We start from the raw sequence: 16,327 nt of genomic DNA, 5'->3' as shown, positions 1-16,327 counted from the left end.
CATAGAAAATTGATCAGTAATTTGGTCATAAGATAAAATTCTGCCTATGACTAATTTTCAATTCGACCAAATATAACTACAGTCTCCTTGCCGAGATACTTGATTTCTTTCATTTAACTTTTAAGTAGTCAAATCTTGAAATCCTAAAGTTGCTTAGTTTCAAAATAATTACTCCGAAATAATATACATATCAATATGAAAAATGAAAAAATCATTTCATCGCTTTTTAAGCTTAGGATAATAGCTCCAGTGATCTGAAAGATTGTTGAATCTTATATACAGTTTATTGTGTATACATGTAGTGATCAGTCATATGTAGCTTATAATGAGACTTATGGGCCAGAAAAACTTGTGTTAAAATGCCACTCTGGCTGTCGTAATGAGTCTCATGGCGAAAGACCTATGTCTGGTCGAGGACAGTTGAAGAAGATAGAGTAAATCTATTACTGAAAGTAGTTAAACAACATTTGTAACCCTCAAAACATCAAGTAAAAAGTCTATTTATCACAGTGGCCTAAAGGTGTAATAACATTTAATAACTGCCTAACTAAGGAATGGTTGTTGAATGCTTCCCTTTGACGTAGGCTAGTATTATTCTAGGTCATAAACTCAAACATACCGAAAACTAGAACGCTGATAATATCTGAAGGTCGAGTTTTCAATCCCAGCATAGGTCGAAATAATACCCTTGGATTTTCTCTCTGGATTTCCCCCTGGTAGGCCGTAGAAGCTCACGTGGAAAAAGTGTTTAGTAGTTTTGGACGATAAATCGATTCCCCGTGTGCTACAGGCGCCGTGTACGTTAAAGATCCGTCGACGATTGAAAAGTTTATGCTAATGCAGCTATACTTTCAAGTTTTCCTTATTAAACACTGCATGGCATTGTCAGTCTTCAATAGCCAGATCACGTGCAGAAAAGTAGGAGGTAAAACTCTTATTTCTTTAAATTTGTCCACTTCAAATCCATTTCCCTGCATTGATTTAGGCCCACATTATGATTTATATTGTCTCTACAAATCCAATCTGAAACATGTTGTTTTCGTGTTATTCTAACTATTGCATGCCACTAATGAATTCTAAACCTAATTATCAACAACTCGGGATTTCAAACTTCATATAACACACATAAAATCAGTGTAAACAATTTTATTGCAGGTAATAGACCTAGCTGAGAATAATAGGTGTGAATTGACATACATTTCATCAAAATCGTAACTTTGTGAAATTACCTCCCTTAGAGTTTCTATTTAAAATTTTGTTGTTTGGGTTTTTTTTACCAGCTTTTTTTCCAATTGCTCTATGATTTAGACCAATATGTTCAATCATCATAATATAAGCCCTTAACACCTGCGAGAATATACCAATATGTTTAATCATATTGTCATATAGTATTAGGCCTTAACACCTGCGAGAACCTCCTTCGTCAATATATTATCCAATTTGTTGTTATATATAAGAAAGTTAATTCCACTATTCATTATATATTGATATAGTTATGAACCTAAAGATAATAATTATGGGATAATCATCACTTCGTTACAGAATTCAACCATTATTATTAATAGAGAATGATAACATTAAAAGATAAATATTCAATTGATACTTATCAATGATGAAAACAGGAACAAAGTCAGTGTATTACGTTATAAAAATATATTTTTCGGCATCGGTTATAAGATGTCAAGCCAAATAGAGGTAAGACACCATGCTAATTATAATAAATTGTATCTATGTTGTAAGTTTGTTGTTGTACTAATAACCCACTTGATAATAGTGATACATGTGTAGTTGATTCATGTTGTATGAGGTTGTTGTACAAATAACCAACATGATAATAGTGATACAGGTGTAGTAGATTCATGTTTTATGAGGTTGCCAAACATAACCAACATGATAATAGTGGTACAGGTGTTGTTGTATAAGGTCGTTGCACTAATGGATAATGGCGATACTGAGGTAGTTGATATATGTTATTGTTATGTGTAGGTTTTTATGCACTAATAACCTGCATGGTCGTAGTGATAGTGAGGTAGTTGATCTATGTTGTATGTTGTTGCTGGATTGATAACCAACATGATATAAGTGATACGGATTAAGTTGATCTATGCTGTGCGTTGGTTGTTGCACTAATAACCCACATGATAATAGTTGTGATATTGATGTAGTTGAGTGTTAGTGTTAATACTAAAACCTACAACACTGTAGTGATACTGATGTAGTTGAGTGTTAGTGTTAATACTAAAACCTACAACACTGTAGTGATACTGATGTAGTAAAGTGTTAGTGTTAATACTAAAACCTACAACACTGTAGTGATAATGATGTAGTTGAGTGTTAGTGTTAATACTAAAACCTACAACACTGTAGTGATACTGATGTAGTTGAGTATTAGTGTTAATACTAAAACCTACAACACTGTAGTGATACTGATGTAGTTGAGTTTTCGTTTGAATACTAAAACCTACAACACTGTAGTGATACTGATGTAGTTGAGTGTTAGTGTTAATACTAAAACCTACAACACTGTAGTGATACTGATGTAGTTGAGTATTAGATTTAATACTAAAACCTACAACACTGTAGTGATACTGATGTAGTTGAGTTTTCGTTTGAATACTAAAACCTACAACACTGTAGTGATACTGATGTAGTTGAGTATTAGATTTAATACTAAAACCTACAACACTGTAGTGATACTGATGTAGTTGAGTTTTCGTTTGAATACTAAAACCTACAACACTGTAGTGATACTGATGTAGTTGAGTTTTCGTTTGAATACTAAAACCTACAACAGTGCAGTAATACTGATGTAGTTGATCTTTGATAGTGTTGATTGTTGAAATAATAATGGTCATACAGATTTAGCTGAATTGTGTTGTTTGTAGCTTGTTGTATTGATAACTATTAACACATACGAAAATACCTATGTAGTTGATCTGTGCTGTGGGTAGGTTGTTGTACAAATAATGAAGAACATAATAGTGAAATTGATTTAGTTATCTGTGCTGTGGGTAGGTTGTTGTACAAATAATGAAAAACATAATAGTGAAATTGATTTAGTTATCTGTGTTGTATGTTGGTTGTTGTACCACTAACGAACATGATAATGTTGATACTGATTTAGTTGTATGTTGGTTGTTGAACTGGTAGTAATCATGATGGTGATACTAACATAGTTGATCAATGTTGTGTGTAGGTTGTACAATTAACCAACTAAATAATTTTGATATAAATGATTAATAAGATGAAAGTAAACTTATTGTACATTAATCAATTGATGGCTCATCATCTTGTAGTGTTATTAATATCTATAACCACGTAATCCTTCCGTCAGAATACAACATTACAAAGAATTGTAAGGGATGTAATGGCAGGAAAACAATTTGGGATATTTTGTTTCTTATATTTTCTAAATGTGACTTCAATGATTCTATCAAGCAACTACCGGACAGTGTTTATATATGTTAATGACGTACTTTGATTGGCTTACATTAGCACTCGTGTGTGTTTGCAGGTTTTTCCAAACTGATAAATAGCCTATATCCAAATTTGATGAACTAGACTGGGCAACTAGGCCACTTCTTTGTGCATAAATTGACGTCATCAGATAAGGATAGAAAATTATAAAACGAGTTTGTAGTTCGCGAAATAACATTTTACTCGGAAACTTTTTCGCACAGTATTTATTGCGAAACGGAGACCCGCAAACTGTTTCGAAACACACGAATCGCCTAAAACCTACTATGATAAATGGAACAAGGCTAGTTTACTATTATTTCTTTCATCTGAGTCAAACCATTAAAGCATGAAACCGCTACCGTATATGCAGTAGTATAAATAAACCTTACTCAATGAGCGGAGTAAACTGAAGTATACGAGAGCAATCCTATACTATCAGGGGATTATCATGAACAATAATCTCGCCATTCCGAGCTATATTAAGGTATGTGTTTTTTTAAATTCTAAGCTACATGATTATCAACGCCTTTTAGCCGGAAAAACTTGTATCGTTGAATCAATCTGTTAACTTGTGACATGCATTAATCATGCATAAACTGATCATGATACTTTTTTATTACTATTGTCATGCTTGATGTTTTACTCATGAATAAACTTTAGAAAATAAAGGATAAAACAGGCAAGGTAATATACCACCACAAGGATGGATATAGGCCTACGCTGAAGTAAAAAAAAATGGAGAGTTAAGTAATGCTAATATTAGGCCGAGACTAATAAATCTAAAGGGCCATTTCTTTTTATCAATCATACTTTAGTCCAAGAAACGGGTAATTTTTAAACTAAGCAAATCAGTAATAGTGTTCACTGCTCACAGTCGAAACCGGGGCCTTCAAATCCAGGAGTGTCCACAATTATCCTCGATTGAAAGTTAAATCGACGAGTTAGCTTTTTATGAGACACTGCCCTATATAAGACTTCTATAGCAAAAGGAAAAGAAATTCCAAGTGTGAGATATTTTTGAAGGAATTATGCGATATTTGTACCTTTCTAGTACCTTTGAAGACTATTTACATATATTAAAGACTCATATCAACTCCACAATATGGCGCATCTGTAATGGAAAGTATTTGCCCGATTCCATTTAAATTTGTCATAAATCGTAAATGTTATATGATCTTTATTTTCCACTATTCAACAATTAATTATTAGGTGTGCAGTAGCATATATAATATGATATCATATTGTTTCCACTTAACAAAATGCACTTCGGCTGATTATATTGATTTTGTAGCCAACTTGTTATCTAAATGTCCGCTTTTCCCATGTGTTTTAAATAACACTATCACCTTTTCTAGTTCTAGATAAATAGCAGTTTATTACCAGCCTACGTCTATTAATTATGTAGTAGTGGTAAAAGCTTCACACCAATTGATAGACCAGTTAGCCTTTTACATTAATCAGATGAAATATTTATATTGCACCTATATTGTTTTCACCAATTATTCAATATTCTGATTAGATAATATTATTGCATAATCTATTTATCCCATTATAAAAAAAAAATACTGTAAAAAAAAATCTGAAAGGCATTGGCATCATAAATTTCACTTTTATGTTAAGGTATCACTGAAAAGACAGGGCGGTTGTCGATACCTGTCCCCAGTGGTTTGCATCTCTTATGAGTAAAGCGCTTTGAAAACCGAATCTTCAAACTAAAGTACCGCTTATGACTCACTGAGCCACAGCTAAAAGATTCAATGAACACAAACATAACTTTTGCCCTTGCTCATCCTGACAAATACGTTCGAGGTAATAATTTTGGCTTTATTCTTTCTTTCTCCTTTATTGATAAATAAAAGGACACTCCGTTATTGACCAACTGAAATACAAAGAAACATCGTCAAATTCAGGTTGGTAGGTAGGGCCAGTGGGTTAATGGCTATGGTTGAATCATTCACACAGTTCACAGAAAAGAGAAAGGTAAATTTGGTCTAACGTTAATGACATGGGATGGTAGGTCTTTTATCCACAGAAAATCAAAGTGTGGTTGTATTTGAGTCCATTCCTTGGGGAACAATAATTCTCCAATTATGGTGTATATTTCTACATGTATATATATACACTTAAATATATAATACTTATTTCAGCATTGCATACGCCGATCTTTTGGTCTCAAATCAAATGAAAAAAGATCGTCACAAGTGTTTACAATGGAAGTTCCATTTCCGTTCATATCACCAACCAACCCATAATATTATATATATGTATGGTATGACATAATGCGCTTGAACTTTACACTGCAGTTGATTACATTTTCAAAAGTTCGATGGTTAGCTGAAAATGAGCTCTTGTCCTTTCTTTACATGTCCTTACAGATCTTGACAGTGGAAACTTAAATCAAAGTTGTCGTATGTAGTTTAAAAGAAAAAAAGAAAATCAGAAACAACTATATTTTACAAGGATAATAGATAAGGTCCACATTTCAGGATACTTTCTACCAGCCGGTCCTTGGCCAAACCTCTTAGCATTGATCTTTCCGGGATTATCCGTACCCATTTACATCTGGGTCGATTTTAGATTTTAGATGACTTACTCAAGGTCATCGGACTCTCACACGCTTACATAGCTGGTTTTGTCATTCATTTACATTTTGAATAATCCATGATGCACAAGGCGACTTTCTTGTATACCTCTTTGATTGGCGGCATGTGGACTTATAGATTGTAATTTGGATAGATACATCTCTCTTTTCTCTCTGTCATTATTCCACATCTGTAAGCTGTTTTTTTATTAGCCATCCAGAGTTTAACCAAGTAAATGTCATCATCAAGTATACTATTGTCGTCAGTAATAATACCAATGGAAGCTTGAATAGTAGTTAATTAGTTCTGAACAATTAAAATAATGAAGTGTCATAAAATGAATAATAAATATATATTATATGTAATATAACACAAAATATATTATCTTATATTCAATGAAGTGAAAAATCAATACTTTTCCTCAAATGTTATCAAATTGCGTAAGAGATAATACTTACCATAATAAAGGGTGACATTTTGAAAAACCATGAAAATTTCATTGCTGAAAGTGTTTTGCTATTTCTGTGAAAATATAGTGTTAATTTAAGTGATTTTGTATCGCGCTGCAATAGACAATGTGGAGTCCTTGCAATTAATACTTCGTCATATCTGTTTTGTTTTTTAATGGTTTAGAGTGAGTCAATATGCTGTACATGTCGAATGAATTGTTTTATAAAACTCATTTCAGTTATCAGCTAAGCAACAAACATTGTTCCGTTCGTCTTAATTTCAATAAATTGTTCCGATTAGAGTGAAGGCTATTGTCAGTTTCGAAGACTTAGTTAATATTTGTTTCCAATACAGATACAGGTATTACTGATGACGCAATCACATTGGTATAATAGACCTACTGCTTGGGACATTTCTAATAACGGTAACTCCCAAGGCACTTTTAGTGGTAATTGTAGATGAACACGGCGTCGAATTTTCATCTGAAAAATAACTTTGAGAACGGAACACTATCATATAATACTCCTAATTGTATGCAACGTTTCAACAATTTATAGTGTCCTCAGCAAGTCAATAACATGGATGACGGGAACTGAGCTCATTAGGTTAGCAAATCGAGTAGGGCATTCTGGCGCCTTTTTTATTTATCAATTATTCAATTTGTTCATAAATATCTCAGATTTAACTTATTCTCGTTACAGGAACAAAGTCAAAGCTGAATTTCCAATGGGTGAACAACAACACAGAGGATGCGCAAAGCCGGATCACATCTCAATAGTCGCATTCAAGAGTTTGAACTTTGGCGGAAAGACGGAGATTTCTTCCGAGATGGTGAATATGCGAAACGTCGAGCTAAACGCCGTGAACGTGTGAGCTCCTTGGAAGGTGATCGTAGACTCAAACGCTGGAAGAAGTTGTATATACCAGCAGTCTTAGGCATGATGACTGGGTCGTTCCTGACGTTGGCTTCCACAGTTCATGGACTTGGCAAAAACACAATTTTCTGGTCAAGTAAAGAGATATTTCATGTGTTAGGTCCAGTGTTTTTATGTTCCGGATTAGTATTTCTCGTCTTAGCGGCTGCCTGTTCCCACCAAGAAGAGGAAAAATTGCGTATTAAGTTAGGTCTTCCCAGTATGTTTCCACAGTCCATGAAAACTTTACCTAGTGAAGAATTGACCTCAATAACCAATATCAGTGAATTAGAATCGTCCCATTCCTTGGCTGAAAAACTCGCTTCAAAATCAAAAGAGAGACCAATATCTCGTATAAATTCAGAAACGTTTTCCAATGATGGATCTGTTACATCATCGTTTAAAGACAGGGACAGTTTTCAGCCTAAATATGGACCTAGTCTTTCCAAACATAATCCTAATATGCATTTAAAACGAAGTACAAGGAGTGTTCAATCAGGTAATTCTATAGCACCGGAAATAGTGTTTGAAGTAGAAAATGAAACATGTCGATCAGAAAGTTTAACTTTTAAAGAGACGGATATCGATGCTTATTGTGCAATGATTAATAATGAGAAACAGGCGGATATTAAAAGTAATCCTGAAAACAGTGAATTGTTATCAAATATTGATGTACCTGATCAACTTCTCTCAAATCATATTCCATCTATACAGTCCAATATTCCACTTATAGAATCAAAGTCACAAAAACTCAAATCAAAAGAATTAGATTCTACCGAACCGGAAATAGAACACAATATTTCAGAAACAAAAAAGGAAAAGTCACGAATTTATTGTTTTCATAGACTTGTCAAAGCAAAAGATAGATTTATATCGTCTGCATCGGAAACATCATCCGGGTACTCGAGTGGTACCAATATGGTGGATACTGAACAATTCGAATGTTTTACATCGTTTGACAGTGAACAAGATGGCGATATAATAGAATCATGTTCCTAATGAAGCAAAAATGTAATATCAGATCACATTGATTAAACTAAACGTCACTAAATTTGTGGTTGTTTCCACGAAAACTTGAGGCAACTCATATGCAATGGTTTTATTACATGTTGGGCTCCGGGCTTTTCGTGCAACACTTCTACAGTTGCTCATGCAAATCTGATCTCAAGTTTGTCTGCAATAAGTTTGTCTGAAAATAAACTAGAATGAACTCCAGTATTTATCTTATATACCATGCAAACCTCAGGTTGTATTAATTTCTATTCTAAACTATGTCCTTTTATTATGCTAAATTGAGGATTGGCTGGTAAAGCAAGTATAATACATGCAATTAAAGGATTTCTTTCCATTGTATATGGATCAAGGACAAACATTCTGATTTCCTATCTGACTTCTGTGGTTCCTGTAATTATTTACCAGGATATGACGTCACTGTCAGTATTATTTGAATCTATTGTCTCTAATGCACATTCGCTAAAAAAAACTAGCTTCGTAATCGTTTTAATGGAGTACTAATACATCAATTACCCAAATCAAAGATTTGACAGGCTTGAAAACAGGTTGTATTTTTATTCTAAATGAAGATTCAAATGCGTCAATATTTAACCTCTTTAAATTATGTACACGGTATGGATCCTTTCAAGGAAGTAGGAAGTGTCGAATTTAATCCACAGAAGATATACATGTATATTTTAAAACGTGAAAATATCAAAGCTATCGTTTTATGAACCAATTTGTGTTATTGATTTCCTACTTGCGTCATCATTTTGTCATCAAAATGTTCTTTCCTACTACATTCATGTCATAATTAATAGTCAAATTTTTCACAAAAGACAGAATAATGATTTATTTACTCAAAAGCTACAAAATTACTCTTCGACATCCTATTGATAGTTATATCAGCTTTGTAGTAGAATTATTATAATTTCATGTATTCTAAAAAGCTAATTTCACTGGTAACGGCAAGCTTCGTGCATTTTTAAGGATAGAGTAATTGATATCAAACTCTCAATCCAAAACATGATTCTGCAACTAATAAGAATAAATCGTACCCCATTCAGACGAGTTAGATATGTCTCCAGCCGGGAACAGCGATTTACAACGGCGACATTTTCAGTTTCGATAAATCTTATTTGCCTAGAATCGGATCATAGGATTAGGCAAATCAAGTTGTATTCGGTGGGCCCTCCTGCTTGATTGGGCGAACCGTAGTGTATGTCCACATATAATTTAACAAATAGACACAGAGTTCTAGGGGGTATGGATACTGGTATATATCTCTTGTGCTTGGCGATCCAGCACATAAAAGTAGTTCGAGGACGGCTCAGTGTATGGATGAAAAATACCGTGTGTCCGTATTTCTGTGACCAAAATACCTTGTACCCGTATTAATGTGACCATAATATCTTGTTCCTTTATTACTCTGACCACATTTCCGGTGACCAAATTTCCAGAGACCAACTTATACCTACGTCCCCGCTACACGACTATAGGTGTCAATAGACGTGTAGCGGGGTCCGCAGTGGTGAACTTTTTTGGATTGTTGATAATAGAATAAATAAATGGAGTCAATAGCCTACTTGACGTTCGGAACGTTTCCGGATCGTGCCCTAGCATTTCCTTTTCTATGCCTTTTCTATCCCGATTACAAGTCAAAAATCCAGTTATTCCAGGAATTTTATTCTCTCCGGGGGAGCCTCAATTTCCGTCGATAAATCTATTAAAAGATTGTAAGTCTACACTTCTTGATTAACAATTTCATGAAAAATAATACGGATCAAACATGATATACTCCATTTGATTTTAAATTAATTGAAACATTTATAATCTTTAATAAAGAAAATTAAAGAAAATCGTTTCTGTTAACTGATCATTGTCATTTTCAAAGAAGTTTTTTCAAATATAGAAGTTTGTATATCAACTGTGAAATAAAAAGGTTTACCTTTTGAATTAATTGTGTAAGTCGCATGTAATTTATTTAGATCATTAATTTAGAACAAAATATCGAGCAACGGGGCATCTCACATAGAACAATACATTTAAACAAAACGAAGATGAAACGATATTTTTTTAACGATGTTGTACAGGTAAATAAGTAATAAAAATTGCAGGAGACTGTTATATTGGAATGTAAATAATCAATAGAATTAATTGAAAGACGAGTTAGAATATATACTGTTAGTTATCACCTGTCATCTTCCAATATAATAAATAATATAACAGGCACTGGAAACCCTTGTCTATCACAGAGTGCTAGGGAAGAAAACAGGGTGTATTCTAGTCTTGAACTCGCTGACTAATCTTATCTCTGATTAAAATTCCGTCAACAAGTTAGATATTACAGGATTCAGCAATATTCAGAATAACTGTATTACAATCTGATTTAAATACAATGTTATCTACATTTACCCCAGACATCAGTCCCATAGAGCACCATTAGCCAACCACTAATATTTGTTCACATCATCTTACTGAAGAAAGCGTTTTCTGTCCCACACCATCGCCACATGTACCGAAAGATAACCCGGGAAGAGCATTACTGACCATGGGAGTCAGATTGTCAGATATTATATATCATTAAAACCATCCAGCAGAGTAACATGGCAATGCATCTATGTCCAGGTATATAATTATGTTACAACATCCATGACAATAACATATAAAAGATCCAAAAAGTAATGAAGCAGATTGCAATGTTCACGAAAATATCAGTAAATTTAAATGAAATTGTAATCTCATTTTAAGTGATACTACGTCTTAGAATGAACATAAAATTTAAGTTCTCGAAATGGTCAATATGAGTATATATTCATCAGTGAACTTATCTGGTGTCATAAAGTTACAACAGAATCCCAGTAAAATCTGGAAAATTCTTAAAACTGAGTAATTATTGAAAAACGCTTAATCTTGTTTTTCAATAGTTAATTGCATATTTATGGATTTATCGGATTATATTAGGATCCTGTTATGTTATTCATGACCATGGCTTAAATTCATGTTAATTCTAAGACGTAGTATCACTTTAATAAGATAGTTAAACCTATCCTTCAATAAACCAAGCCTGAACCCTTGCAAATCACCATGAAGGATTACAAGACCATCAGGAAGATAATCCCAGACAACCGATGATCATCAGAGAAGATCTGGCATTACGAATAGAATTATCAATCGTGTCGATGACTCACAGCCAGTAACAATCTTCAACCTTCACTTTCTACGAAAACCAACAACATCCGCTACACATTTTTTTTTTGCAGAACAGAACCATTTGGCAGAGACTGGTCTGGCCGTTCATTCTTTAGACATAGGTTTTACTTTTTTCGCTCAAGACGTGTTGCGTCGTTTCAAATATGTGTACGCATATCGACATTTTCAATAACACCAGTAACACGACAGAGAGTTGAGTTATCATATATATGTTGATATGTATACTATGCCAAATAAAATATTCATCCAGTAACGGAGTGCAATACCTGTTATTCATTCAATCTTATTAAAATTACATTACAATTTCGTATGTTTTTTGTTTTCTGATATTTTTAATCTACATTGTAATGTAAGTTTTCTGTCGCCTGTCCCAAAGGTAGAAATTTTCATCAATCAAAGCGTGCCATGTAAATACTGTGATAAAAAAGGAATTAACAAAAAATATCAGAAAACAAAAAACATACGAAATTGTAATTTCAATTAGATTGGTTATTTATTTAGATAGTACTTTAGTCTATGAATATTTATTTAACTTTCAATGCTAGCTTCATCAATTAATGAAACTAACTATTGAAATAGGATTATAAATAACCCTACTTATTTGTATTGAGGCACGAAAGATGGGAAAATGCAATTAGAGAATTTATAATTAACAGAACTGTAAACAGATATCAGAATCAATATGAAATTGTTCAAGTAATTGATACATTGAATGATAAACAGTTTAAAATATATACAAATGACATAGCACTTAAATATACATGTAATTATAATTACAAATAATTATATAAAACATCTTCAAGCAACATTTAGGAAATGACAGTCATTCTCTATTGGTATTTCATTTGGACCTGTACAATTAACAAGACATTCAAATAGTCCACATACGAAATGAAAATGTTTCTTCACCAGCTTGGTGTAATAGATACCACAACATCCTACAGTGTGAAATTTTTGGAGTAGGAATCTACTTTTTTATTGGAACATTGATGCACAACCCACACACAGGAACTAAATAACTGTCCAGTTCTATGATTAGCACTCTAGCTCTTTTTGGAGGTTTTTCGCATTTTACGAAAGTCTGTTTTTTTCACCAAGTGTTTCATAGATTTAACGAAATGATTTTCGTTAGATGTTGTTGAGGTAGATGGTGATATATCATAATCGAAATCATCATAATTTCGGGTGTATAGAGATCTTTTACTTCTTACAGCATTGGGCTTTTTCTTTGGATCCTTAGTTCCACCAGTCTCCTTGCAGTAACCAGAATCAGAGTCTTTCGAAACTTTTCTTTTTTTCTGTATAAATATATTTCCATCATCATCATCTGAAATTACTTTGGTTGCCGATTTCTTTCTTTTAATATTGAATGATGATGATGAATTTCCAGAATCTTCAGGAATGTTCTTTTTTGATTTTGAGGTTGTTTTCTTTTTGGGACTTTTGGAAGATTTGGGGGGTTTTGGCTGTCCTTTTTTCCCTACAGTACAGCCACTAAAGTTATAAACATCAGACTGACTCTTTGCTATTCTTTTCTTAGGGACTGATTGCTTGTCAAATTTAGCTAACATAGTATCTACATTATAACAGACAGGTTTATGTGATCTGGTATACTGCTCAAATTCCACTTCACCAGTATCTGCATGATAATGACTCTTAAGGTTCTCCATTTTATAACATTGTTCCATTAGTAGCTTCACTTCTCTTGGCACTTTATTTTTAGATTTTGTTCCCTTACTTTTCTTTTCTGATTTCGTACCTTGACTTGCCTCTGGAATTGGTGATTCAGAATCAATAGAAACTTGTTTGATGGCAGATTTTGATAAAGATATATGCTTAATTCTGGACTCAGAAGGTGTTTTCTCTTTTTGAGATTTAAGAGCTGGTATTTCTATTGATATTGGTGAACTTAATGCTGATCTTGGTCTTAGTTTGGCGATTTTGTTTACTTTGGGTGATCTTAAACCTTTGCTTTTGGTTGATCGGTGTGGTTCAGAAGCTGTAACAGATTTAACAGACTCTTGTAGAACCTTATTTTGAATAGGCACTTCTGGTGAGGGGGAAGCTGAACATGTATCAGAACTTTGTGAATTGGGTGTGACAGGGACATCCTGAACCTCTTTCACTGGTGATGTAACAGATTGTTCTGATACAGTTTTAGTTGAAGAATAGGAACAGGAAAAAGTATTCTTTAGTTTTGCTGTTATTGGCACATCTTCAGCAGGCCTCCATTTAGCTTTCTTAGGAGATGTGTGAATTTGACTGGAGGGTTTAATGATAGCATATTTTCTAATTGGGGAGCATTGGTTCAGTTTTGATGAAGTATTTCTAAACAGAGATTTTGGATAGTGATTTGGTTGTTTAGATCTGTTTTGTGGTACAGCTATTCTTGGTGTAGAAGTACCTAATGGTGGATGTTTTAGTATCTCATTAAGTACTCCAGTACAGTTGAGTGGACTGTTTGGGGTGCAGAAATCTTCTTCACAATTTCTGATATTTTCCACATTTTCATTTTTATTTGAATCCACTGAAATAAAAAATTTTGAGTAAAAAATTGTTTCAATGAGTTGATGAGTAACCTTTTTAAAATAAGATTTTAATAGCATCAGTTATGATAGCATTAAGTTGTTTCAAAATCATTCACTACACCATAATGTCCAAAAGATAATATCTTTTCAAAATTTTATATTGAATAGTCTGCAGACTAACTTATATCAAAAAAAAAAAATAAGCTTTTTGCTTGTACAGCTATCTGATTATTTAATTAAAAGATGTAAAATATCTGTTTATATTTGTAAAACAATGTCTTACCATCTGGTATATCTGGTGTACCAATATCAAAACTTGTATTACTAGTACTATTCTTTTCCTCTGTAGACTGAAAATATTTCATATTAACATATAACCTGAGAATCAAACTTTAACTCATATTATTTCAAATTTCCGAGAGCCAGGGTATTCCAACATCAACTGAAAACTGGAACTATTATTGTCTTAGTAAGAAAAATCTAGTCTAAGATTTATTCATGGTCAATTTCAATAAGTTGGCAACATATTACAATACATAAAGGGAAGCAACTTCAAATCAAGATAGATTTCAAAAAGCATCATAGCGAAATTTAACTTCAAAAGCCCTCTTTCACACGCCAACTTATCATATACCAGTAAGATATGGCTGACTGGCAGGTATAATCAGACCTCAGTGGGTGACAGTACCTTTTCTATTGGTTTTGAATCATCATCCTTTAAATCTAAAACAAATGCTCTCTTTGTTGTTACTCTTGTCCTGAATAATAAAATAATAGATACATGTGGTAAAATTATAACTATTTAGCAGTAACCAAAAAAAAGAATCATTGGCATTGATTTGACAGAATAATGATAAACAGAATAATGTGAATGGATTGCTACTTTTCTGCACCATCCGAACAGCTTACGCTTTTTCCATGTCAGCCCTCTTACCTGCATCACTGCTAGGGAAAACGGTGAAAAAAAAAGTTATTATCTCGACCTATGATGGGACTGAACTCTGGACTTTCAGGTTAGCGAGCAAGCAGCTGACTAAGACACAGAGAATGAAAAAAGTCTTAATGTTCTACGCTTTACTTTTGATGCATCAGATTCGTCAACCTTCAACATCAAATTGATTGATTGTTTTTTCTCTGTTTGAAAAACAGAATGACATACTTACGCGAATCGTTGACGAATCATATTGGATTAATTATAGCATATGGGCTATTTAAAGGCAAAACTACCAAAATATTATAAAAGAAAATAATTTGAATGTTTTCATTTTGTGTACGCTTTACGCCTCCATATAAAGAACATTATAAAAGGGAGGCAACTCATAATGTAGGCGAAAGGCTCCAGACTACAGTCAAGTTATTACCTTAATAACTGGCATAATTATCTTGAAAAACCAACTAATAATTTCGTATCAAGATGTCATGCATTGCACCATTTCGATTGATATATTTTTTCTGGATACAATTATTTCAGAAAGATGACCTATTACTTCAGACGTCCAAAATCACATGCCTCACCAATGATTGATGCCATTTGCTCCCTTATACCAACTTCAGTAATAGACAATAAATGTAGGCCTACCTGTTTACCTCAATCCCTTCCATTTCCCATATTTCAAGAATTATTTGTCCATAAATAAATATTTTTTCAGTTATTTGTCACCTGAGAAAAAAAAAATATCGGTATTCAATATTAAGATAATATTAGAAATAAGAAGTCATTTTAACCTACATTATAAAATATTTGACCTACATATGGTTCTAACTGGGTCAATGATTATTATAAGAGTTTTAGTAATGAAATAGCCGTTTATATTTAGTATCTTACTGGATCTATTTGTTCAAAATGATAACTAGGAAATAACAGGACATGAGAGAAACGGAATATGGATTTCTTCAAGAGAATGAATAAAAACAGGTAAATAGTTGCAAATTTAGTTCTATATGTTACCCCATTATACTGATCCTATACTGAGAAAAGTAGTATTACGTAACAGTTAATAATACAACGGTTAGGTAACAGATCTATAATTAATGGTAAAGGCTCGGGTGTTTCTACATACAGAATAAGGTGAGGGAATCGCGTAGGGCACTGCACGGGTCACATAATCTTCCATGGGGGGGGGGGGGGGGGGGTGGGGACAAAGGGGGGGCCCCATTTTACAACCCCCTTTCCCCCCCTAAAAACCCC

General features: G+C 33.3%; 3 protein-coding genes across 3 annotated transcripts in view; 2 read left to right on the top strand and 1 right to left on the bottom strand.

Moving 5' to 3' along the window:
- Nucleotides 1–7,240: 7,240 nt before the first annotated feature.
- LOTGIDRAFT_155410 (hypothetical protein) lies at nucleotides 7,241–8,404 on the top strand (the record flags this gene model as incomplete). Its single annotated transcript, XM_009066967.1, has 1 exon — nucleotides 7,241–8,404. One exon carries the CDS (start codon nucleotides 7,241–7,243, stop codon nucleotides 8,402–8,404), a length of 1,164 nt encoding a protein of 387 aa, XP_009065215.1.
- Nucleotides 8,405–12,240: 3,836 nt separating this feature from the next.
- LOTGIDRAFT_229596 (hypothetical protein) lies at nucleotides 12,241–15,423 on the bottom strand. The gene is made up of 4 exons (XM_009066966.1): nucleotides 15,303–15,423; nucleotides 14,828–14,897; nucleotides 14,423–14,489; nucleotides 12,241–14,138 (listed from the first exon to the last, which is right to left on the bottom strand). Exons 1-4 carry the CDS (start codon nucleotides 15,320–15,322, stop codon nucleotides 12,655–12,657), a joined length of 1,641 nt encoding a protein of 546 aa, XP_009065214.1. The 5' UTR covers nucleotides 15,323–15,423; the 3' UTR covers nucleotides 12,241–12,654.
- Nucleotides 15,424–15,932: 509 nt separating this feature from the next.
- Nucleotides 15,933–16,327, top strand: part of LOTGIDRAFT_229595 (hypothetical protein) — a 3,132-nt gene continuing 2,737 nt past the window's right edge. Inside the window, exon 1 of the mRNA XM_009066965.1 lies at nucleotides 15,933–16,054. Coding sequence (XP_009065213.1) covers nucleotides 16,023–16,054 — 32 coding nt within the window. The 5' untranslated portion in view covers nucleotides 15,933–16,022. The remainder of the gene's footprint in view (nucleotides 16,055–16,327) is intronic.

The sequence above is a fragment of the Lottia gigantea genome (assembly GCF_000327385.1).
Source record: "Lottia gigantea unplaced genomic scaffold LOTGIsca_8, whole genome shotgun sequence".
Lineage (NCBI taxonomy): Eukaryota > Metazoa > Mollusca > Gastropoda > Lottiidae > Lottia > Lottia gigantea.
The sequence above is the reverse complement of the archived record's forward strand: the minus strand, read 5'-3'. Positions and strand labels throughout refer to the sequence as shown.